This window comes from Amblyomma mixtum, unplaced genomic scaffold, assembly GCF_055824585.1.
Source record: "Amblyomma mixtum isolate Tamu unplaced genomic scaffold, ASM5582458v1 scaffold_23, whole genome shotgun sequence".
In the NCBI taxonomy this organism is placed as follows: domain Eukaryota; kingdom Metazoa; phylum Arthropoda; class Arachnida; order Ixodida; family Ixodidae; genus Amblyomma; species Amblyomma mixtum.
The window spans coordinates 655,205-675,843 of record NW_028317720.1 but is presented as its reverse complement, the minus strand read 5'-3'; the positions used below and the strand labels follow the sequence as shown (position 1 = coordinate 675,843).

Genomic DNA, 20,639 nt, shown 5'->3' with positions numbered 1-20,639 from the left:
TGTACGTTAATATCTAGTTAAACTGTCTCAATGCAGTCCCAAATTCACTGAGAGGAATCACATGGTTAGTCCGTCTCTCTGTTTCTGTTTCTGTTTCCATCGGCTGTTGTTAAGCAGACGTCGAGGCGGCGGCCTCATTCGCTGCTCGTTGTTGTCGCTTTTCCCCATCTTGTCTTCGTCGTTTAGCGAGCCGTTTTTCCCGTTCTCCGGGCGTCTTAGCCGCACGCTTCGCCTTCCTCGCTTCTTTCTCGCGCTGTCAGCCGGCCTTGCGCCATGCTACGACTTCGGGATCCGCCGACATACCTTATCGTAGCCTTTGCTGATGCCGTAATGAGAACGTACAAGTGCGGCCAGAATAATACGGAGCACAGGAAGGGTCGCGGAGCAGCGGAAACGTGCTTATACGCGCTGCCTAGCAGTGGCGACAGCAACTATCTTAATTTGGACGCGGCGAGATGGCGCCGGTAGCACGGACCCACTTTTTCCGCAGGCCTGTCAACATCACAGCATATAGCATGCAATCCCTTGCTCTACGATCGACTTATTCTCTACTGACAGCGCCATGTGCTTCGTTGCCCCGTTTCTCCCATCGAGGAGCGGCGCGCGCTGTAAACGGGCGCAAGACGGTCATTTTGGCATTACGTGTTATCACCGCCCTTCAGTCCGCGCGGCAGTTCAGTCGACGGCGCGTTACACCGAGGCTGAAGTGAGCACGCCTGGATGAAGGCAGCACCTGGCGGTGTTGCCCAAAACAGCTCAGCATCTTTCGAACAGTGATAACGGCAGGGTTGCAGCAAAGAGGGGGGCTCGGCGGCGGGCGCTCTCGCTGCGCGCGGATAGCCAGGGGTGTCTGTTGTGCTGATAGGTGGCGCTTAGATGCAGTTTCTGCTAGCTTGGCCGTCTTTCGCGTGCTCCGTATTATTCTGGCCGCACCTGTACGCTTGCAATCCACCTCTTCCTCCATAGCGCTTTTGACAAGCGAGCGCCCACTCACGATCACGCTTACAAGCGAGCGCTGCTGCGCGTGCCGCCGTGAAAACAGCACGGCGCATGCGCAGTGAGGCGCATAGCTGAGTGATGTCACGCGCGGCGCAGTGGCGGCGACGGCGCGCGGTGAACACCTGCGGCTGGGCGTAACCGGTTGCCGTGGAAACGGCGCATACGTAGACATGGCCGTGCGCCCGACCCGGCGAAACGCTCCGCAGCTAGCGTAGTGAAGCTATTACTTGAATATTTGTAACCCTGGCTCTAAGAATCGTTTCTTTCTTATTTTTTTTTGTATCGGGGGAGGGGGAAACTCGAATAATAGGCAAGCTAGTACTGTCCAAGGGTAATCAATAATCGTAAGCCTTCGAAATGAATAATGACGAAATTGCGCGGAAGAGTTTACTTGGATCCATTAGGAGTGTTCTAGGATGTATCCGAGCCATATGGTCACAAGTAGCGTATCGTAATGTGTGACTAGTGTTGTCGTTCTCTCTGCCCACGTTATAAAGCACAAGCTGCAATGGGAATAGTCTGCGCAATTACGGGACTTGCGGTTCCATGCAGCGCAGAGGCTGTTTTCGGTCACGTAAACTGCCTGCTCTAAGAAGTGTTTCTGCGATACCTAAAAAGGCCCCGATTACGCAATCAGTCTTCAAGCGCAATTACGCTACCCTTGCGGGTGTCAGTTCCGCAGCTGCTGCAAAACTAGCGGACCCAAAGCTAACGGCGGTGTAAGAGAAGTTTTGCAGTATAAATGGCAAACGAACATGTCACTGCTTTCCGCAGCACGATACGAAGATTTCCTGAATTTTTTTTATATTGTCCTTGCTTTTGTGGCATTCAGGCAACGTTGTATTTTCCTGCCCTCTGCATTCATTTCTGTACCGGAAGTGAGCGTTAGTCATGCAAAAGCACGCAAACAACAAAAGTTCCATATCTCTATGAATGCAAAATGTCACAAATTTGCTATTTTGCTCTTTCATTACTTGACCAGGATGTAATTTCTATATAGCCCACTTTCTATATTTCTTCTCCCTCCTGAAGGCTTTAACTTCCATATTATAACCCGACTGCAATTTTCCCCTTACTATGATAACGTTTTATTTGTTCAAGTCCTACTCACTTTACTGTCCGCATGTCGAAGCACCTAATCAACGGGTTCTATTCAATTTTCCTTTCCTTGCAGTGCCTAAGAGCAAAGGGTAAGTAAAATAAAAAAACAGCTCTTTCCTCAATAAATCATGCTGTTAAAAACAAAAGTAAGCGTGAACCTTAGCTGAATTTTTTTTTCTGAGAACATCAATTGCATACAAATTTATTATCTCTTCCATGCAGGCGCTTGTCGAATTGTGCGGTCAGCCTAGCGATGAAAGCGACAAACAAATAGAATACGCTATGTTTCGTTTAATAGTTTTCACCGGAACAGCGCGCACTAAGACACGGACAAAAAGGGAGACACGACACACACGAGCGCTGACTTTCAACTGGTGTTTATTGTTTGGAACGAGGCATATATACACAGTTCCAACAACACCTACATTGCTGTCGCCGTATGCAACGCTCGATCATTGGCTTTTCTCGTCAAGGAAAAACGTGTTCCAACGTACGTTCTGCAGCTGTTTGGAGGATTCCAGCCTTCGCAGGGCCATTGCTCAAGAATTTGCCACATTCTGAAGGCTGAATGGAACAGACAAGCTCGGTTTTACAGGCGCAGTCTTTTTCTTCTGCTGCAAAGAACCGAAGCCCCACCACATAGAAAGAAGAAATGGAAAGAGCTTTCTGATTTAGCGAACACAACGGCTGACTTCTTGTGGCACCAAACCCTTTTCCAGCTCCGGGCATCACCGGCCAGAAAGAAGCACTCGACAGAGAATGTAATCCACACCGCAGGGAACGTGTCGCTGCCTACGGAAGTGCGTCGTGTTCTCTCCCAGGGGCCGAAGTACGCCACGGAACCTAAAAGGTCGCCCGCAGAACTTCTGAGCATGGTGAGGCAGGTGTCCAGGTTGGCACCGGTGGCAGAATCCGATAGGTGCGTGTCTGAAGGAGTTGATGCGCTTCTGCGTTGCAAGGCCCCAGTGAACACCGTCTCGGTTCGGCGAACTGTCTCCTATTTGAAGGGAAATTCGCTGTGTTTGCTCCCAGCCGACAAGGAAGGGGGATTCCTAGTGCTACCCTCCCATTTGTACGTCAAGAAGGGTAGGGAAGCTATTCTGTCTTCGTTTTCTGTGGCCAAGAACCTTAATCTGAAAAGAATTAAAGCTAAGGCCAAGAGAGTGTGCAAAAAACTTAACCTTGATCTGTTAACGAAAAGAGCCGATAAAGGTGAAGGCCTTAGTTTACAAGTGTTTTTTAGCGCAAAAACCCACAAACCAGAGTGTCCGTTTCGTGTGATCGTATCTGAGAGAGGCACATGGCAGAAAAATGTAGCCGTTTTTCTAAAGAAGATCTTAAATTCGCTCACGTTGGACGATCCTTTCCACGTTAAAAATTCGCAGGATGTAATCCAGTTTTTAGAAACTAACAAGAACAAGGGACTGATGGCCTGCTCTTTTGACGTCAAGGACCTATATTATTCACTACCATATGACGAGCTCTTCGCGTGCTTAGAAGAATGTATTGACCAGCAAGGAGTAATTGAATTCCAAAACAAGAACGGCATATCCGCCGAAGGCTTTTTAGAACTACTTCAAGTGTATTTAACTTCTACCTTCATTTCCTGGGATGGTGAGTTTTACCTGCAAAAACGAGGAGTTTGCATCGGGTCATGCATAGGTCCCGTGCTTAGTGACTTGTTGTTAGCACAAAAGGGTAGAATGCTTCAAGAAAAATTGAAAGGGTCAAAGGTTGTACAATGTTTTCGAAATGTAGATGACTTTCTCGTTCTTATAGACTCTAATGTGGAAGAATTTGACGCAGTCTTTACGCAGATCAAAGCTAACTTTGTTGAGTGCCTTCATCCCCTCATACTAACTACTGAAGTGCCAGAAAACAATGTCATCCAATTTTTAGACCTCAAACTCAGATTAATGCACCATCACATGTGTTGCTCTTACCAGCCACGAAGCAGAAAGCCATTGCTTTCTTTTACGTCATCTCATTCTAAGCTGGTGAAACGTGCCGCGGTGAAGTCATGCTATCACAACGCGCTTAACAAATCCTGCATGCACTCCATGCAAGATAGTTTCCTTCTCAAAACCGATCGGCTTGTTAAGGCTGGTTATCCCAAACAGCTACTAGTATCAGTGTCCGAATCTATTCTCAGTAGCTTGAGCAAAAATGGAAAAGGGAAGCAGGCAGATTCAGAGACGCGGAAGGAAAAAGAAAAATTTACTGTTGTACCTTACATTCATCATTTCTCCCACAGACTAAAAAAGATAGCGAATAGAGCACGAGTTAAGGTTATATTTTCGGCTCTAGATAAGCTTGGGAAGATGTGCAAAATGGTTAATACTGATTTCGTTCCCAGAGAATGCGATATCAAGCATGAAAATCGATTCGTGTCATGTGAAGAAGGTGTAGTGTATGCCATTCCCTTGTCATGCGGCAAGCTGTATGTGGGTCAGACGGGGAGATGCCTCAATGAACGCCTGAAGGAGCACAATAATAACGTGCATAACACAGCAAAAGGGCATCTCGGGATTCATTGTAGAGACTGTGAAAACAAAACTTGCCACCCTGACTTCACTAGCGCACGAATTTTAAGTAAACACAGTGACCAATTAACACGCGAAATAATCGAAGCAGCGCACATCGCCTGGTCTAAAGACGCATGCGTCAGTAGCCCCTCTTTATCGATCAGTTCAAAAGAATTGGCATTTTTAGTGAAGGGAAATTGATAATGTTGTTATCGTCCTTGTTCAGTGTGACATGCATGAATTGACTATGAATCTATGAATGGATGGTTGTTTTCCTTGTGTTGTTGGAACTGTGTATATATGCCTCGTTCCAAACAATAAACACCAGTTGAAAGTCAGCGCTCGTGTGTGTCGGTTCTCCCTTCTTGTCCGTGTCTTAGTGCGCGCTGTTCCGGTGAAAATGAGTTACCAACTTGCCCAAGCATCTGTTTTATCGTTTAATAGAAGCTGCAATAGATGCGGTCACAAGTCCTGCAAGCACTGCAGAGGCTCAATGAAAAAAAAAATTAAAGGCGTCAAGTGCGATTCGTCACCAAGGAGAGCTGGCACCAGTGGCCGTCTATAATCGGAGCTGAGTCACATAATTACCAATCGGCAGAATCGTTAGATATACGTAAAAGGAAGCTGCCCACCGCTATGGATGTATGTACTCCTGTCCTTTGCGCTACAAGAAGTGTTGCTATTTCGGAACACGAAAACAAGATAGGGGTTAAGTCTTCCTAATTAGCCACATACGATTTGTTTGCTTCTTTTATTACCTTGTAATTAACAGCGTATAAGTACGAGCTATGCATGGTGTCACAGTGCTATCTGGATAAGGGCAAATGCGAAGAATTTCTGGCTGTACTCACAAGATCATTTGGCCTTCCATAATCAAGCAGTACTATGCACGATATATGCAGCACAGTAGTAAAAACAACTTCGAAAGCAACACGACACATTAAAAAATGGGGCGTTGTTAAATACTTTTCACCTTCAGAGATAAAGTAATTGATAGACGCTGACCAAGAAACATGGTTCAGCGCCGACATGGAAGTTTTCAAAGTAAATTACAGATGGAACTTAAGATTACCTACATGCTATGAACGTGGAAGCATTTGCTTGTTTTAAATTTTTATTTGTTTATTATTTTTCTTTTTTCTCTCTTATTCTAATCACACTACCTACTCATTAGTATGAAGTCGTAAGGCTTAGTAAACACTTGGATAACCTTTGTTCCCCAATAAGTAACACGGTTTTGTGCTCTAAAGATTGGGTGCTCGCCTCGCAGTTTGGAAGTCCTGGGCTCCATTCCCCAGACTTTGCGAAGAAATTTCGTTTTTCTTCGATACCGCGGTGACGTAATCTGCGCTTTTTTCGGAACCACTGCTACTGGTCAGCGCCGACCCCACGTGTCACTGCCGATGAGCCATACATAAAGCTATCGCATTCAGACACCCGAGGTGGACAGAGTGGTTTTCGCGCCTTCCTGACACGCTTTTATTCCACTGGTGCAGGGAGAGCAGCGACAAGCCCGCCATGCTGCTGATGTGCGCGCTGCTCTCTTTCTTGGCCGCAACTACGTCCATCGCGGCTTTCATTCTGTGGGGAGGTAAGCCACTGGAGGGTCTGAACAGATTCGCACCAAGAGCAAATTAAAGAACTGTATTTAGACAAGCGACATCCCCTCGTACTTTTACCAATACTGCCTTATTGAAGAAGGCACGCCAATATTGGAGTCACCTGACACGCATCAAGTGATCTTTCACACTGTCTGTTTTGTTAGCCATTAAGGTGCACAAAGAGGCGCACCACAATCCGCGTGCGTCTTAATTGGCAACTTGGTGAAAGCAGTGCTGGCACACCACAGTCAAACCGTTACACGCCGGAGTATTTTTAGGTCTTGTTTTCTAACGTGTACTGTGCGATGCCAGTGCACGTTAAACAACCCCAAGTGGTCAAAATTTCCAGAGCCCTCCACTATGGCGTCTCTCATAGCCTTAGTCGCTTTGGGACGTTAAACCTTATAAACCAAACTCAACCAACCAGCAAGCCATAAAAGCCCTTACAATTTCCCGCTCACGCCTACAACGCCAGCTGCGCGACAGATTGCCCAGGACAGCCTTCGCCTGAATCAACTTTCCATTCAGTATTCAATTGGCAATATATACAGGGTGCTTCCAGACTTAAAATTTGGATTTTTGAGTTACAATAGCGCTTTTTTTCCCGCATAGCGCTGTCAGCGGTGTAGTACATCAGAATGCAGTCAAGACGCGCTAACTAGAAGGCTGGGTAACTAAAATTCAATAGTTAACTTTTCATCCCTTACTCTTAGGCTCCTTAACTATTGACAGGCGTGTAGCCCATTGTATAAGTAATATCCAACATCAGTTTTTTAGAATTCTTAAAACGCGATTACCCTCAGCGCTGTGTTCTAAAAAAATTTGGCTATTTCGACGAGATGCATATACTGCAGAGGTTCCTACAAGCTTCTCGAAAGCACATGTATTTTGGCGCGATGCAGCCAAAGTTTTTCGAACCAAAGCGCCGAGGGTAACCATGATTTCAAAATTCTAAACACTGATATGGATGCTACCTACCGTAAGCTACACACCTCTCCGTAATTAAGGAACATAACAGTAACAGTTAAAAAGTTAACTATTCAATAATAATTAACCAGCCTCCTAGTTACCACGTCTTAGCTGTATTACTATGTAGTTCACCGTTGGTAATGATACGCCGAAAAATCACACTACTAGCTCAAAAAGCCATTAAAGTATTAGATGGAACACCCTCTATACCCTGATATTTATGTCCTCAATTCATAAAAAACAGACGCCGAACAGCTGCTGATGTCTTACCGCGGATTACAGCTGTGACCCCTTGTCAGCTTGTATCCTTCTCATAAAGGGAATTCCTGTGCCTGAAATACGCTTATCTCACCTTCATCCAGCTTTTGCGGACATCGCCAATTAGTACCATTTGTCGACCCTAAGTACCAAGCGCCGAGTAGATCGATAAAAATGTGTTCATTTGTAATTCAGAGAGAGAGAGCTCAAAGTGCAGTCAGATGGCGGGCAAAGACGTTGGCATTAATGAGCAACTCTTCCTAGGGGTTCCAAAATGTGACTTGCAAAGTGCTTCATCCTCTTGTACTAATTTGTTTGACGACCATGAGAAATCATTAGGGTTTGCAAAAGATTAAAAATGTCTGCAAGTTATAATTTTGAATGCAATTCAGCGCTTCGTAGGAGCCGCGCAAACTCGAAGCATTTGTCAAGATTATTGCAGCCAGGAATAACTTTTGTATGAAGTAACAGGCACGGGCACAACATGTAATGCGAATTCAAGATAACCGATGCTCTCTTAAAGTAAAGGATTGGTTAAAAGAGACTACAAGCGTAGCACGGGGCAGTGCACTGTTCGCAGGATGAAAAGGGCGGGGTTATATATCAGGAAGTTTGCTGGTATAGAGGAATGCAACTGCACAGCGCAGGACGAATAGAAGCTATATACGAGGCGAGCATTTCTTGGGCGCAATTCGGTTTATTATGGTGATTATCATGTCGATAATTCACCCTTTTCCAGTTTATTTCACAGCTATAGTTTTAGCACCTACAGTTCGGAGGGTTGCATAGACACTTGATGAAAACTTCTACGCAATGCCACGCAGCTGCTTCGGACACGTCGACCACGACGGAGGATGACAGCACCGCGTTCAACAGGTATCCGAAGGTCGTCTACCGCGGAAATGTCCAGGTCCGCGTAGCGGCCACTGCCGGCACTGACACAACGGATGTTACGCCTTTGAAAAGTGAGTGTAACGTCCAATTATGCTAGCGTACAGTGCCTGCCACCTTTCGCTTAACGATGCGGCTCGGTTGCTCTTTGTGAAAGTCATTCGGCAAGTCAGCACTGGAGCCCCAATCGAATGCTGGATTTCGCGACCGTTTTTCTACGGACGCGAATTAAAAAGGCACCAGTGTGGAGTGGGATGCAAACGTAGGTTAAATAAACCCAGTTCCTCGAGATTAACCTGGAGACCTTAACTACGACACTTACTTCTGTCTTAGCCGCCGAGGAGGCTCAGAGGGTATGGCACTCGGCTGCTGACCCGAAAGACCCGGGTGCCATCCCGGCCACTGCGGTCGAATTTTGATGGAGGCGAAATTCTAGAGGCCAGTGTAGTGTGCGCTGTCAGTGCAGGTTAAAGAAGCCCAGCAGTTCGGAATTTCCGGAGCCCTCCACTACGCCGTCCCTCATAACCTGAGTCGCTTTGGGACGTTTAACCTCCATAAACCACCAACCTTACTTCTCTCTGCCCGCCACCCGCCTTTAAGCTCATATATTAGCCTTAGTTTTCTTTAAGGAACCCGATATAGAAGGGCGAAATGCTTTTCGGATAGTTTCAGGCAAGTTTGCCACGGCGCTCTTTGGACAACCTGCCCTCGGCCTGATAAAATTAAACAGAATCATTAGCATTCCTTACGTTTTTTTCAACTCTTAGCAAGATGTACGCGCTTCGCCTGAAGTATCTGGCTCGCCTCTTTGCAGACGTCGGGCCGGAGAAGCTGTTCTGCACGTACGGCCGAAGGACGACGTCAGATGCTGTGATGGCGAGCGACGGCCTTTGTGATGTCGCCTACTACGACTCCATCTATGCCAACAACACAAACCTCCTCTACGGTGGCGGGCCATTCGAACCAGATCTCATGACCTTCATGCGGGCTGCAACAAGATACACTCAGACAACTCTGGGCGTGGCATTTGCGTTCCAGTGAGTGCACCTGCGTTTTTTTGAGGTGTTAGGGAACTCGAAGGTTCTCGATTTCTCATAACATGTGCTCCAAGAGCAGTGTGTTTCATAACACATATACTCATGCAATTAAGTCCATAACGTACTATTCTTATTCTTATCCTATTTATTGTTTTTAGGACCATCTTGTTGCCACCTTTTATTTAAATATTTATGAAATTTTTTCATAGGAGGTGCCCTGACGGTTTTTAACCATGGGGCTACCTCCTTTATTTTTATTTATTTTATTCAAATACCCTAAAGGCCCGAGCGGGCATTACATAGGGGGGAACAACAAAAAAATTTCCGATGAGGACAAAATTCGTTGGCCGGGAACACATTGTTGAAAAGCATCAAACACTCAAAATATAAAGGCACATGACAAAGAACACTCAGGTTTCCTTCAAAAGCAGTGCTTCAACAAGAATGCAAAAATATGAAGGTTACAGCTCGAAGTGACGTTTTAGAGCGGTTACAAACGCTTCGTAATCATTGGCAGACGCAATGGTGCCAGGGAGTAGATTCCATTGACGGATGGCGATGAGGAGAGGCGAATGAACGAAGAGATTAGTTCTAGCAAAAATGGGTTCTACTTTCAGTTGGTGATCAATGCGTGGGAATATCCGATGAGCCGGCTTGATATGGTACGAAGCAAAGGAAGAATGACTGTGATATAATTTGTAGAAAAGTGACAGTATGGAAACCATTCTCCGTTTTTCGAGAAGAGGTAAATTTAGAGCTTTTTTATTTCAGTTACACTCGCTTATCGAGAGTAGTTCTTCGATATGAACCGGGCGGCTTTATTTTGCAGGGACTCCAATTTTGTTACTAGGTATGCTTGATGGGGGTTCCAGATCAAAGAAAATTAAATTAAATAAAGTTCAGTCGTAAAAGGCCCCTATAAATGGACAATTGAGCTTCTCAGCTCAAGTTCGTTCTTTGAATCCGCTCCACCAGCAGGCCTATATTTCCATAACATTTGTTTGGTCGCTTGTGGCACTGAGAAGAAGCAAAGGTAATAAAACTAAGCCAAAATAGTTGTATTTGTTCACACTTGCATATAAGCCAAGTACCGCTGTCTACGTTGCTTGCTGTTGAGCCCTAAGTACGTTTAGGGTGGGTTCTCTTTGATTATTAATTATATAATACCTGTATAGCTACTTTTGTTTACAAATGTACGAACATTTTTGGCATTCCCTTTTCCAAAATGTAGCATCCGCGGGCACATCTAACTTCAAAGACCAGGGAAGTCCCAGAGTGTATTAGTCACATACGCTTAACCCTTGTGTATTACAACGTTTAGCTTTTGTGTTGCGTTTCTTGTTTTATAGAGCGTTGAAATTGTTTTAACTCGTTCCGCCCCATGCCTGAAGAAATCGTTCAGTTGGAATGAATGCACCAAGTGGCCAATCTCTAGAAGTAACGACGTCAGTGTGTTGTAGCTGAACTGCAGTTCAGTTTTAGATTCTCTTTTTGCGATTTTATAACATGAAGGAGTAATATTAAACTTCCCGCTTAACCTGTCAACGCGGATTGATCACTGGGGGCATGACAAACCTGCTGGCCTCCTTGGTTTGCCTGGACCCTGCTAAAGAACTCCAGTGTTCTTGCGATTCAGCAGCGCTGAGGGTTTACTTTGTTAACTGCAGGGACAGCTTTGTGCTAAAGACGTTTATTCTTCTCACTTTAGTTCGGATCGAGATTAATCCAACGATCAGCCCTGTCTATACAGAGCTGCCTGTTTTCAACTTTCGTAGTCGCCTTTCCCGAGAAGATTCGCTGCCTTCCGAGCCTCTATAGATGTACCGGGCTTGTTCTGAACAATTCCGTGCCATCAGCCGCTCAGCTAACAGTTTTCGCCAAGACAGACCACTCTCCGGAGTAGGGTTAAGTTCTGGCGCAAGCAATCACTTTTTCTTTGGCTGCTTGGAAAGCTGAGAAAGTTGAGAATAACATAACGAGGCATAAAAGCAATCTGTATTTTTCCATATTCTTTCAATAGATTAGTCTGTCTACTAATTTCTATTCGAATATCTATAATTTCGGCAATCAGATATTTTTTCTTTGTAGGAACAAATATCCTTTCTTAATGAAGAAAAATTGAATTGTTACCTCAGCTGTGATGAGCTGCTTGTACCGGGTCGTACCCGTACACCCAAAACTCGTCACTTGTGAGTATGGTGTTTATGAAGCCGGGGTGACTGTTTGTGGAATGCAGCATGTCCTGTGAGACTTCAACATGAAGCTGATTTTGCTCCACCGTGAGCACCTTCGGCACAAATTTCGCCGCAACTCTCTTCATGGCCAAATCTTAGATGATAATGGAATGTGCATAAAAAGTGCTGATGTCCACCTCTTCCGCAGTTTCTCGAATAGTCACACGACGGTCACGCATCACCACAGCGTTCACTTCGGCAATGACCTGGTCATTTCGGCATGTTGATGGCCGACCGGAGCGTGGCTCGCCCTCCACCAATGTGCGGCCGTCTTTAAACCAGTTCCACCACTGCTTAATCTGTGTGCTGCTCATAGCATCGTCACCGAAAGCCGTCTGAATATTCTGAATGATTTCCACTTGTCTATCGCCCAGTTTCTGGCAAAATTTGATGCAGTAGCGCTGCTCCAGTCGCTCAGCCATTTTCGTTGCAATAAAAAACCGACAAGAGCACTGCGCACTACCTCACTCAAACGCTCCGTCCAGCGACTGACGCTATCGGCAGGCGGGAAAAAATTCGCGCATGCGCACGAAGGTTCAAGGTCACGTGATGCAAGCGCGCTTCTTTCATATCCATCAGGTGTTCGCAAAAAAAATTAAGGCCGGGTACTTTCTAAGAGACCTCTTATATTCTCCCGTTGGTCCAGTGCGCGTGTTTGTGCATTTGCATGGAAGCAAAAGGCATTAACTGCCTTCACTTCAAAAACAGATAAAGCAGAGGAATTGATAGAAGTGAAAGCAAGAGGAGAGACATTGCGAGATGGTTAAGGTTAATTTTGACCGGCAGGGTTTCTTTAATGCCTGCTGATCTTATACAACGCCTTCTGCTTTTTGAATTTATGCTTCACCTAAACGCTTCTGACAATGTCGGGACCCCTAGCCGCACCTTTAAAAGCTAGAAGACTTTCTTTAGAACTCAAAGATATTCAAGGATTACATTGTGTGAAGCTTGTAGGTTAAGCATACCAAGTTGATTAGCGCTGACATAGAAAATGATCACGTAATCGTCGATTAAAGTCCCCACAATATTTAGGCTTCTCGTCACAGCAGCGAAGTATTGTGGACAAACTAGAAGTTGACGTACTCTGTGTGACATGTGAGATTTTCGCTGCCTTCGGCCTTATGCCGTCATGCATCGTCCGATGCCCCCAAACCACCCTTTCTTCCTTAGAAATATACCACAGAGTAAATGACGTCATCATCGGGTTCTCATCCGCCATTGTGCACTACAGATAAGCCGGAACACCGGCGCATCTGAAGTCAGCGACTACGTCATCATTTGCAAGGCTGGCTCAAAAAGATTTCCCCTGCTTTACCAGTAGCTTTGACACATTCGACCCCTTCAAGCTCGTCGGGTTTTAAAATATCTTCAGTTCCCCTTTAAGTTCCGTCGTCGAAGGCAAATGTAAAGCCACTTGCTGCAGCTAGCGACACGGTGCGAGCGGCAGGGTATGTGCTTGATGACATTGCAATGACGGCGTTCCCTAGATTGATGCGCTTGGTGTGCCTCTCCGCTTGTCTGCAAGTGGTAGAAAGACAAGCTTTGATGCTTTATGTCTACTCTGCGCCATACGTAAAGGTTAAAAGAACATTTTTACATTTCGTCACCAAAAATATTTCGCCACAAATTTTGTCCTTAAGCAAGAATGCGCTTCCTTGTACAGGCGGGACACATGGCGCTTTTTTGCTGGTAGTGTTACGGATCTGATTACAAGCTGGGGTATCAAAATCAACGTGGTAGTGCGTATTTGTTCGCGATCCACTACACTTAACGTGCCGCAAGTTTCGGCAACATTGTGGTGTAACTGGATGTACTGGGTATACTGAGGGCGCAACGCACAAATTCGATAAAGCCAAGCTCTTTGCCTTCTTTTACATCCTCGTATTCCACCTGTGGTTCAGTTACGCCCCATCAAATCTGTGCAGGCACATGGATCGCCTAGCAAACGACCTCAGGAGAACCAATCCGGGTCCCCTGGAGATGTTCTGGCAGGGCAGCATCTACCACACCGGAATACTGGACACGCCCTCAGACGCGTCGAGAACTCAAATGACGACAGCCATGTACCGGCTCAGGGTACCGTTGAGTGTCGCATGGGTATCTGAGTGTCCGATAACAGTTATATCTGCATATCCTGTCCAATGATCCCTCTCTGGCGTCAGTGTTGCTCACCTAATATTCCTCATAGACCGACACGACCCAGCAGGTTTCTCTTCCACTGGAATCCAATTCGCGGGGGCTCTGAATGAGAAGTAAAGGCCTAATCATTTATATACCTATTCATATACTTGCATATATATACACTTCTCCCGAAAGACGTGGGTTCGATCCCGGCCGCGGCGGCTGAATTTCTTTGGAGGAGAAATTCTAGAGGCCCGTGTACTGTGCGATGTCAGTGCACGTTAAAGAACCCCAGGTGGTCGAAATTTCCGGAGCCCTCCACTACGGCGGCTCTCATAGCTTTAGTCGCTTTGGGACGTTAAACCCCATAACCCAAACCAAACCTACATCGGTATATAAATAATTAACGATGCGCAGTCAGGTGCCCTCTAGAATCTGAAAACTGTGGTCAAACTCTTCCTGGCGCCAGAAGCAGATGCGATCCTGCCGACCGCAGATTGCGAATAGAAAAACGGTCTCATGTCGATCCTTCAATCACTATGAAGGAAAAATACCTAAACTGCGTTAGTCACATATGACGAGAACAGAAAAATCAACTGAACAGCAGTAATCTTCAGCTAAATATGCTTCAAGAATTTTTAAAGAGCAGTAATTAAAACTAAAAGACGTTATGAGGCAACGTTATATCCAGGTACCTGCTGAAAGTTTACTGCGATTGACGTGATTTTATCGTAGAGGACTGTAGTTCTCGAAAAACAAGGCTGTTTTCTGAGCACGCGTTGGAAATAAATGAGTTGCAAATGAGGAAGGAGCCGGTTTCTCTCTCATTTTCTCTTTCACAGGAACTGGATCACCTTGGCCAGTCCCAGAGTGCGTCAGGCATTCACCCGCTCACAGTTCTCGCAGTGCCAGCTCCCAGCAGGCAGTGGATGTACTTCTTGGACGAAGAGTTCAAGTGAGCTCAGTTCGATATGTTGCGACCAAGTTAATCCAGGCGCAGTTTTAGGCCGATGCCCGAGTTGCGAAAGAGGAGCCTGCCAGAACGCAGCGATTATCTTCCGTTTGGAAAGGTTCCGACACCGCATTAGCAATCACACATAACCTCATTGTTGATAGAGATGCCGACGAATGCTATCATAAACACAATTAACCGTAACGACGGCGCCATTCACCTCGACTGAAAGGCGAATCAATTGTCTTGTGTTCCTTACTAGGCAATAGCGGTATCGCCTCGAGACTCGCAGCACTTTTTAAGCACTCGTTGCTTCTCGGAAATTATATTGGGCAGTAGGTAACAGCTATTTATGAATTACTCTAAATCATGTGCCAGCCTTGCGCTTCCGCGCAAAAGTCGCCATTTCATTAAGCACACCTAAAGAGCAACAACGGAACGAGCGACAGCATTTGGCCTCCATTTAGAAGAGGTATTTTCTTTAAGGGGGGCATTCACTACCATCTGAGCATCGCGCTGTCATGGCACGCAGAAAACGAGTCCAGATATCCCAACAACATCTGAGGGGGGGCAATAAAGTGCGCTAAAACTTCTCCGGCATTCAGACTGCTGGGTAAGCTATTTTTTTTTACACAAGCGCACAGAAAAAACAGTCACAAGTGAAGACGAGACAAGAACTTTAAGTATGGTTTCCCAACTGCATTAAACCCGCATTCTTTACTAAAGATGTTTAACCTTTAAGCGCATTTGTATTGCGACACACCGAAAGGTACCGGACGTCGGTGCCGTCGCTGAGTAGCTATAGACTCTACATTATAGTGGGCGTTATGTAAATGGTATAGCTCCACTGATGTACCTACAATAAACTTCTATTACGTACATAATTATTTATTTTAGGCTTCAAGGTGATACTCACAATTTGCGGACCGTCATTATCGAAATCATCAGTTACTAATTTTTGCTGAATTGCCGTTGCGCTTGCGAATATCGCCGTTGAAAAATACGCCTTTAATTCAAAGTTCATTGAATTGGCTTTCCCGCATTGCACGTTTATAACCCAGCGCCCCTGTCATTTTAGATGCAGCAGGTAGAGACCCAGTGTGTGCCTTTCTAAGAGAATTGAAGAAGATTTTGGGGACGATAAGCAATATGAATCAGCAAGTACAAATAGGTTTTCAAGGTGTAAATTTATTCATTTTCCAAACACAACGCTGATATTGAAAATTTATTCACTGGACTGGCCGTTGACATAATGGTATTCAATTTCGCTGTAAAATTAGTTGTCTTAGAACCAAAATTTCGAAACCTGACCAATTTTTGGCTAATTAACCATCTTTTACTTCAGCTATATCACGAACGTAGCTCCCACTTTGGTTTATAACAAACTCGAAATTTACGCAGAAATAGGTTATCTGCGTAAATTTTGAGTTTGTTCAGTCATAACACGGAATCTTAACTGTTTTTATCTGTGCCTACCTCTGATCTCTTTTCATATTCAAGTGTTTGTTGCCTTCAAATTAAACTATAGTTGTGAAAAAGGCGGTTGTCCTGTGGTTTCTTCTCTGTCTTTTGTTTGTTCGCGCCCACAAATTTTCATCATTAATAAAAAGCACCCTGGATAATAGTGATCTAAAAGGCTTAGAGGGAACTCGACAAGAATTCTTCGTTTTTAATTAATAGTGTGGCTCAGCATTCTGTGCTACATTAAAAGGAGTTAATTCCCACTTTTAAGATATGCCTTACGATACAAAAAATTGCTGAGTGAATGCGGTGTTACATAAATGTAGGCTTAAGCTCCGTTACGAGCTCCACTGTGCTAAATGCAGTGCTGCAAAAAACTTACTAACAAAAGCAAAAGTCGTGTTCCATTGGTTACAAACTACGCAGCCTGTTGCAGCTATCGAAGTATTTGAATTATTTGGAAAGGGCATCTGTCGTGGTCCAATAGCGGAGGGAACTCCGGCTTAAGTTACCAGAAATAGGTTTGTAGCAGAAAAAATAAAAACACAGGATAGTTTAATGGTAACTCGAGAACATTAAAAAAATTGCAAGACCAAAATATGATCAGGGCGCACTTCGCAGTGACTTATGAAAGGAGTCGATGAAAAATTTAAGTCGGGCATGTCGTTGACGACTGAGTAAAACTTGGATATTTTTCGGCTATTGTATTGTGCTTTCGATAAATGAGAAAGCTACTCCTGCATGATAAATAGCGGGATCATTAAAATGCACTGGTCTGCAGATCATTTCTATTCAAATGTATAGCTATTTTTTAAAGGTACAGATATCCAGCATAACCACGTTTAAGCGCCTCAAGAGAGTGACTAAAAGGGCCATGTGAAATGTCTTGACACAATATTTGCGGCAGACCTAACTAGTTGCGTTTATCTGCAGGCGACTCCAGTTTGTCCCCAACTACATAGTTGTGTACGGCCACTACCCGTTTGGTGACAACACTGTTGACAACTGCGCTGTCATGCCTCCCACGCGTTTATCAGAGGTGCCCCTGCCATCTCAGCACCGGGGGACCTACCTTTACGAACTGGTGAGTTGGCGCACCTGACCGAGGGCAAACCTGATTCTCCTTCTTTGCTAAGGATTATACATTTTGGTTCGCATTCAGGGGTGGTATTCTCCCGGTGTCGCCTTTTGCGACATGTCGCATTTGGGCGGGGCCTAAAAAAGTGCGTACTGTTGCTCGAAGAAACGGAAAACGCCGCCGGCACTTTCGTCGGCGGTGCTTTCATTCACTCCGAAAAGCGACAATTTACCACTGCTGATTCACTAGCAGCAGTAGTTTCGTATCTTTGATAGCAAGAATATTTGCCATGGCATGACGTCTAATGTTCAAAAAACATTTGCAAATTTAATGTAAACTCGCTTAACTTAAGCAAATTTAATGTAAACTCGCTTAACTTCATTTACGTCTATAAAACACCGCGAAAAAGCTCCAAGTCTATTTTTGTTTCGTTCCGGACGGTGGTGCTAGGTTTCGGCTGCGTTTCGGGCAGTTGCAGACGGTACAGTGTAGCTGGAGGTCCCATTAGGCTTGCGCGCTCCAGAATCGAGAGCGTATCTCAAAAACTAGGTTGAATTGCAGCTTAAACTTTATCGCCGAAGCAAGGTGAGTAATAGCGAAAAGCAACAAGACCAGTAGTTGCTGGTAAACATGCCGACCGGAATCGCAAGGACTGCTGAATTGGCTGAAGCGGGCGGCTCTCGCTTGGAAGGACGCCGCCATGTTTTCACGCTAAGGGCGCAAAAGTCTCAACTGCCGACTGCGTTCGTACGCTAACGCTATTTCTCCATTAGCGTTGTGCGCATGCGCACTCTGGACCCGCTATTCCGCTATGCACGCAATTACGCAAAGCCCGCAATACTAAAACTCTCTAATGTTCAGTTGTAGGTTTGTAAAAGTCGTCACATTGCTTTAAATCCTCTTTGGCTCGTGCAGACACTGTTTCGCTGCACTAACGTGCATTAAAACGCCTTGAAGGGTCATGTAGATGCGAGCGCAAGCGTTACCAAGGCCATCTCGTCGCAGCCGGCAACGTCTGCTTCGTCGTCTGTTTACGACGGTGCAAAGTAAGTTCGCATGGTGAGTGGCAGTCCGGCTCAGCAGACGGTAGTCACAGTACTGTGCTCTTCGACAGCCGGTAATGCTGCCGACAAGATTCGTCGGCCAAGGCAAACTGGTCGCGATGTCCGCGGACACGCCACTCTTCTTCGAAACTCAAAAATCAGGCAAGGAGAGTGGGATCCATGGCGCCTAGTATCAATTTCGTAGCCCGTCGCCCGCGCGAATCGCTTCAGCGCATTCCGTTGTTCGACTAAGCGTAGTAAATTGGGGCGACGTCACGATGACGTAGCAAGAAGGCGGATCCGTGTCGTCACGCCGCCGTCACCGCAGCTCGAGCCAATCAGGGAAGAGCGAATGCGACATGTCAAAAGGCGACACCGGGAGAATACCACCCCAGAAGGCAGGAGGTGAAGCTGCCTCTCTAGACCGTTTCTCCGATTAGTGTATACTACTTGCGTTATTGTTACAATCACTATGCGAAAGATCGGAACGCTCTCTGCCTAGTAGTGTTCCGACAACAGAGTGTTTGCAGCGGGGCTGTCACAACGCCACAACGGTGGGGCGCCTACGTGCAGTAAGAATCTCATGAGGCACCGCTCAATACGTGGGGCATTAAACGTTGAGGGTACACAGGGTCGTCGCAATTGGCAGCTTCTTAGAAGTTAACGATGCGGAAGTATGGGCTCGAAAGTGAGCTAGAATCACAATCATGATGTTCTTCACCAGTGCGTTGCCACTGCCATCACATCCTGTAGTGTCAAAAGTTTAATGTGAAATGTAGTGTTCATACGCTTTCATTGATGATTTCCGAGAAACATGAAATAGCAATGGCCCTCTCAGTGGAAAATCGTGTCAAATACTTCCTCACGATACAAAATAATTGTTAGGACAGGCCTGAAGGTGGGCTCGTCGATGGTGTCGCTTCTGGTTGTTGGAGTGCGGGAGGGAAGATTGGTGAGGCTTCTGGAGTGTAAAGAGTTCACTTCTTGACAACAGACACAACGCGGGAACTTTTCCGAGTGCCACTCGCACTGCTGTCGCTACAAAAGGAAGTCTTAAGTCTTCTCTATGGTCGCAAAACTCTTATGACAGAAATTAAACTCTAACCATAGCACAGCATTTCCCTTAGTACCTCATCGCCCTTGTTTGGTCGCGATAATTTTCTTTCTCTTTCTCTTAAGAGCAAGACACAGGATCAGCTCTCTTGTCATAATAGTATTTTGCGCAAGACGACGCCACATACTGTCGGTAAGACAGGTATTTGTCATTACAGATGTGTGTGCAGTACCAAACTGACAGTTAAGCAACGTAAGGTCACTTCATCGTATTGGTAGACACATTAGCCGGCTTGTGCGCGGTGCTCCAAGTAGGATAAATACAAGAGCTCAGGAGAAATGAAGGTACAAGGTGTGGCAAGAGTTCTCACGAAGTAGGATCCGCGTTTACAGCCATCTATAGGGGATTTACGATAACCCCGAACCACAAATTGTTCGCAGTTTACAGATAGGAGTACTATTATGGCATATCAGAATCCTGATAAGTTCCACAACCCCGAACCGAAAAATCAGCGTGTATTATACAATGGAGAAGTATTATGCTCACACTTTAGAACAATGATAAGTTCTTTGCATTTGAAGTGTCAAAATATGGTGTAGAAAAGCAGACCTTGTGCGCCAGAAACCTTCTGCAGCCTATATACATAACAGGTAACTTACGCGATAGGACGTGTGTTTCAGAATGGCTCGCTAAAATAATACAGCAATTTTACAGAGCCCGTTTTGCTGCTGTAACTAAATGAGCAAACAGGCAATCAAATGGAACAAATTAAAGCTAAAATTCAACTTGCATCTCTGTTACGAATGTGAGCCTTCGCAGTGTGCACAAAAAAAAGGTTGCCACAATGCTCTCATACAAACGTAGGCCCACGAAGCGCGGAGGCTAAATTGTGTGCACGTATATGTTTGACCTCATCTTCACCAAGATTTCGACCGCAATGTAGCAACATTGCCGCCGTGCGGAGGCGAAAGGCAGGCAACAGAACTACGTGCAAAAATATGATTTTCTTGACATTTTGAACTCCCAATTTTTAGGAGTTTTTGAAGTGCTCGCTGAAACAACTGGTATAGCGTGCATTAGAGTCTCTGCACCCAAAGCTGTTACAGAGCAGAAGCATGTGTTTTGCTGACTATCATTTACTGTACCGTGGTCATCGCGCCCATTAAACAGATGCAGAACACTGTTCCGCCATCTCTAAACCAATCCTGCGAGCACTTAATGCGCAATTCTAAGGAAGCATCGCTTTACTAAAAAGGGCGCACTGCAGACAGCGTAAACTATAAGATATTTGACAAATACCACCGAAAGCAAAAAT

At 45.5% G+C, this 20,639-nt stretch overlaps 2 protein-coding genes and 1 pseudogene across 17 annotated transcripts in view; 2 read left to right on the top strand and 1 right to left on the bottom strand.

Annotated features, from left to right (window-relative positions):
• LOC149324567 (uncharacterized) overlaps positions 1 to 20,639 on the top strand; it is a 259,754-nt gene that overhangs the window by 113,152 nt on the left and 125,963 nt on the right. The window lies entirely within an intron of this gene.
• LOC149324568 (uncharacterized) overlaps positions 1 to 20,639 on the top strand; it is a 49,585-nt gene that overhangs the window by 22,687 nt on the left and 6,259 nt on the right. The window contains exons 5-10 of the mRNA XM_089565421.1: positions 6,122 to 6,216; positions 8,278 to 8,418; positions 9,159 to 9,381; positions 13,541 to 13,691; positions 14,579 to 14,691; positions 17,083 to 17,233. Coding sequence (XP_089421547.1) covers positions 6,122 to 6,216; positions 8,278 to 8,418; positions 9,159 to 9,381; positions 13,541 to 13,691; positions 14,579 to 14,691; positions 17,083 to 17,233 — 874 coding nt within the window. The remainder of the gene's footprint in view (positions 1 to 6,121; positions 6,217 to 8,277; positions 8,419 to 9,158; positions 9,382 to 13,540; positions 13,692 to 14,578; positions 14,692 to 17,082; positions 17,234 to 20,639) is intronic.
• On the bottom strand, positions 11,513 to 12,196 carry LOC149324569 (protein GVQW3-like; annotated as a pseudogene).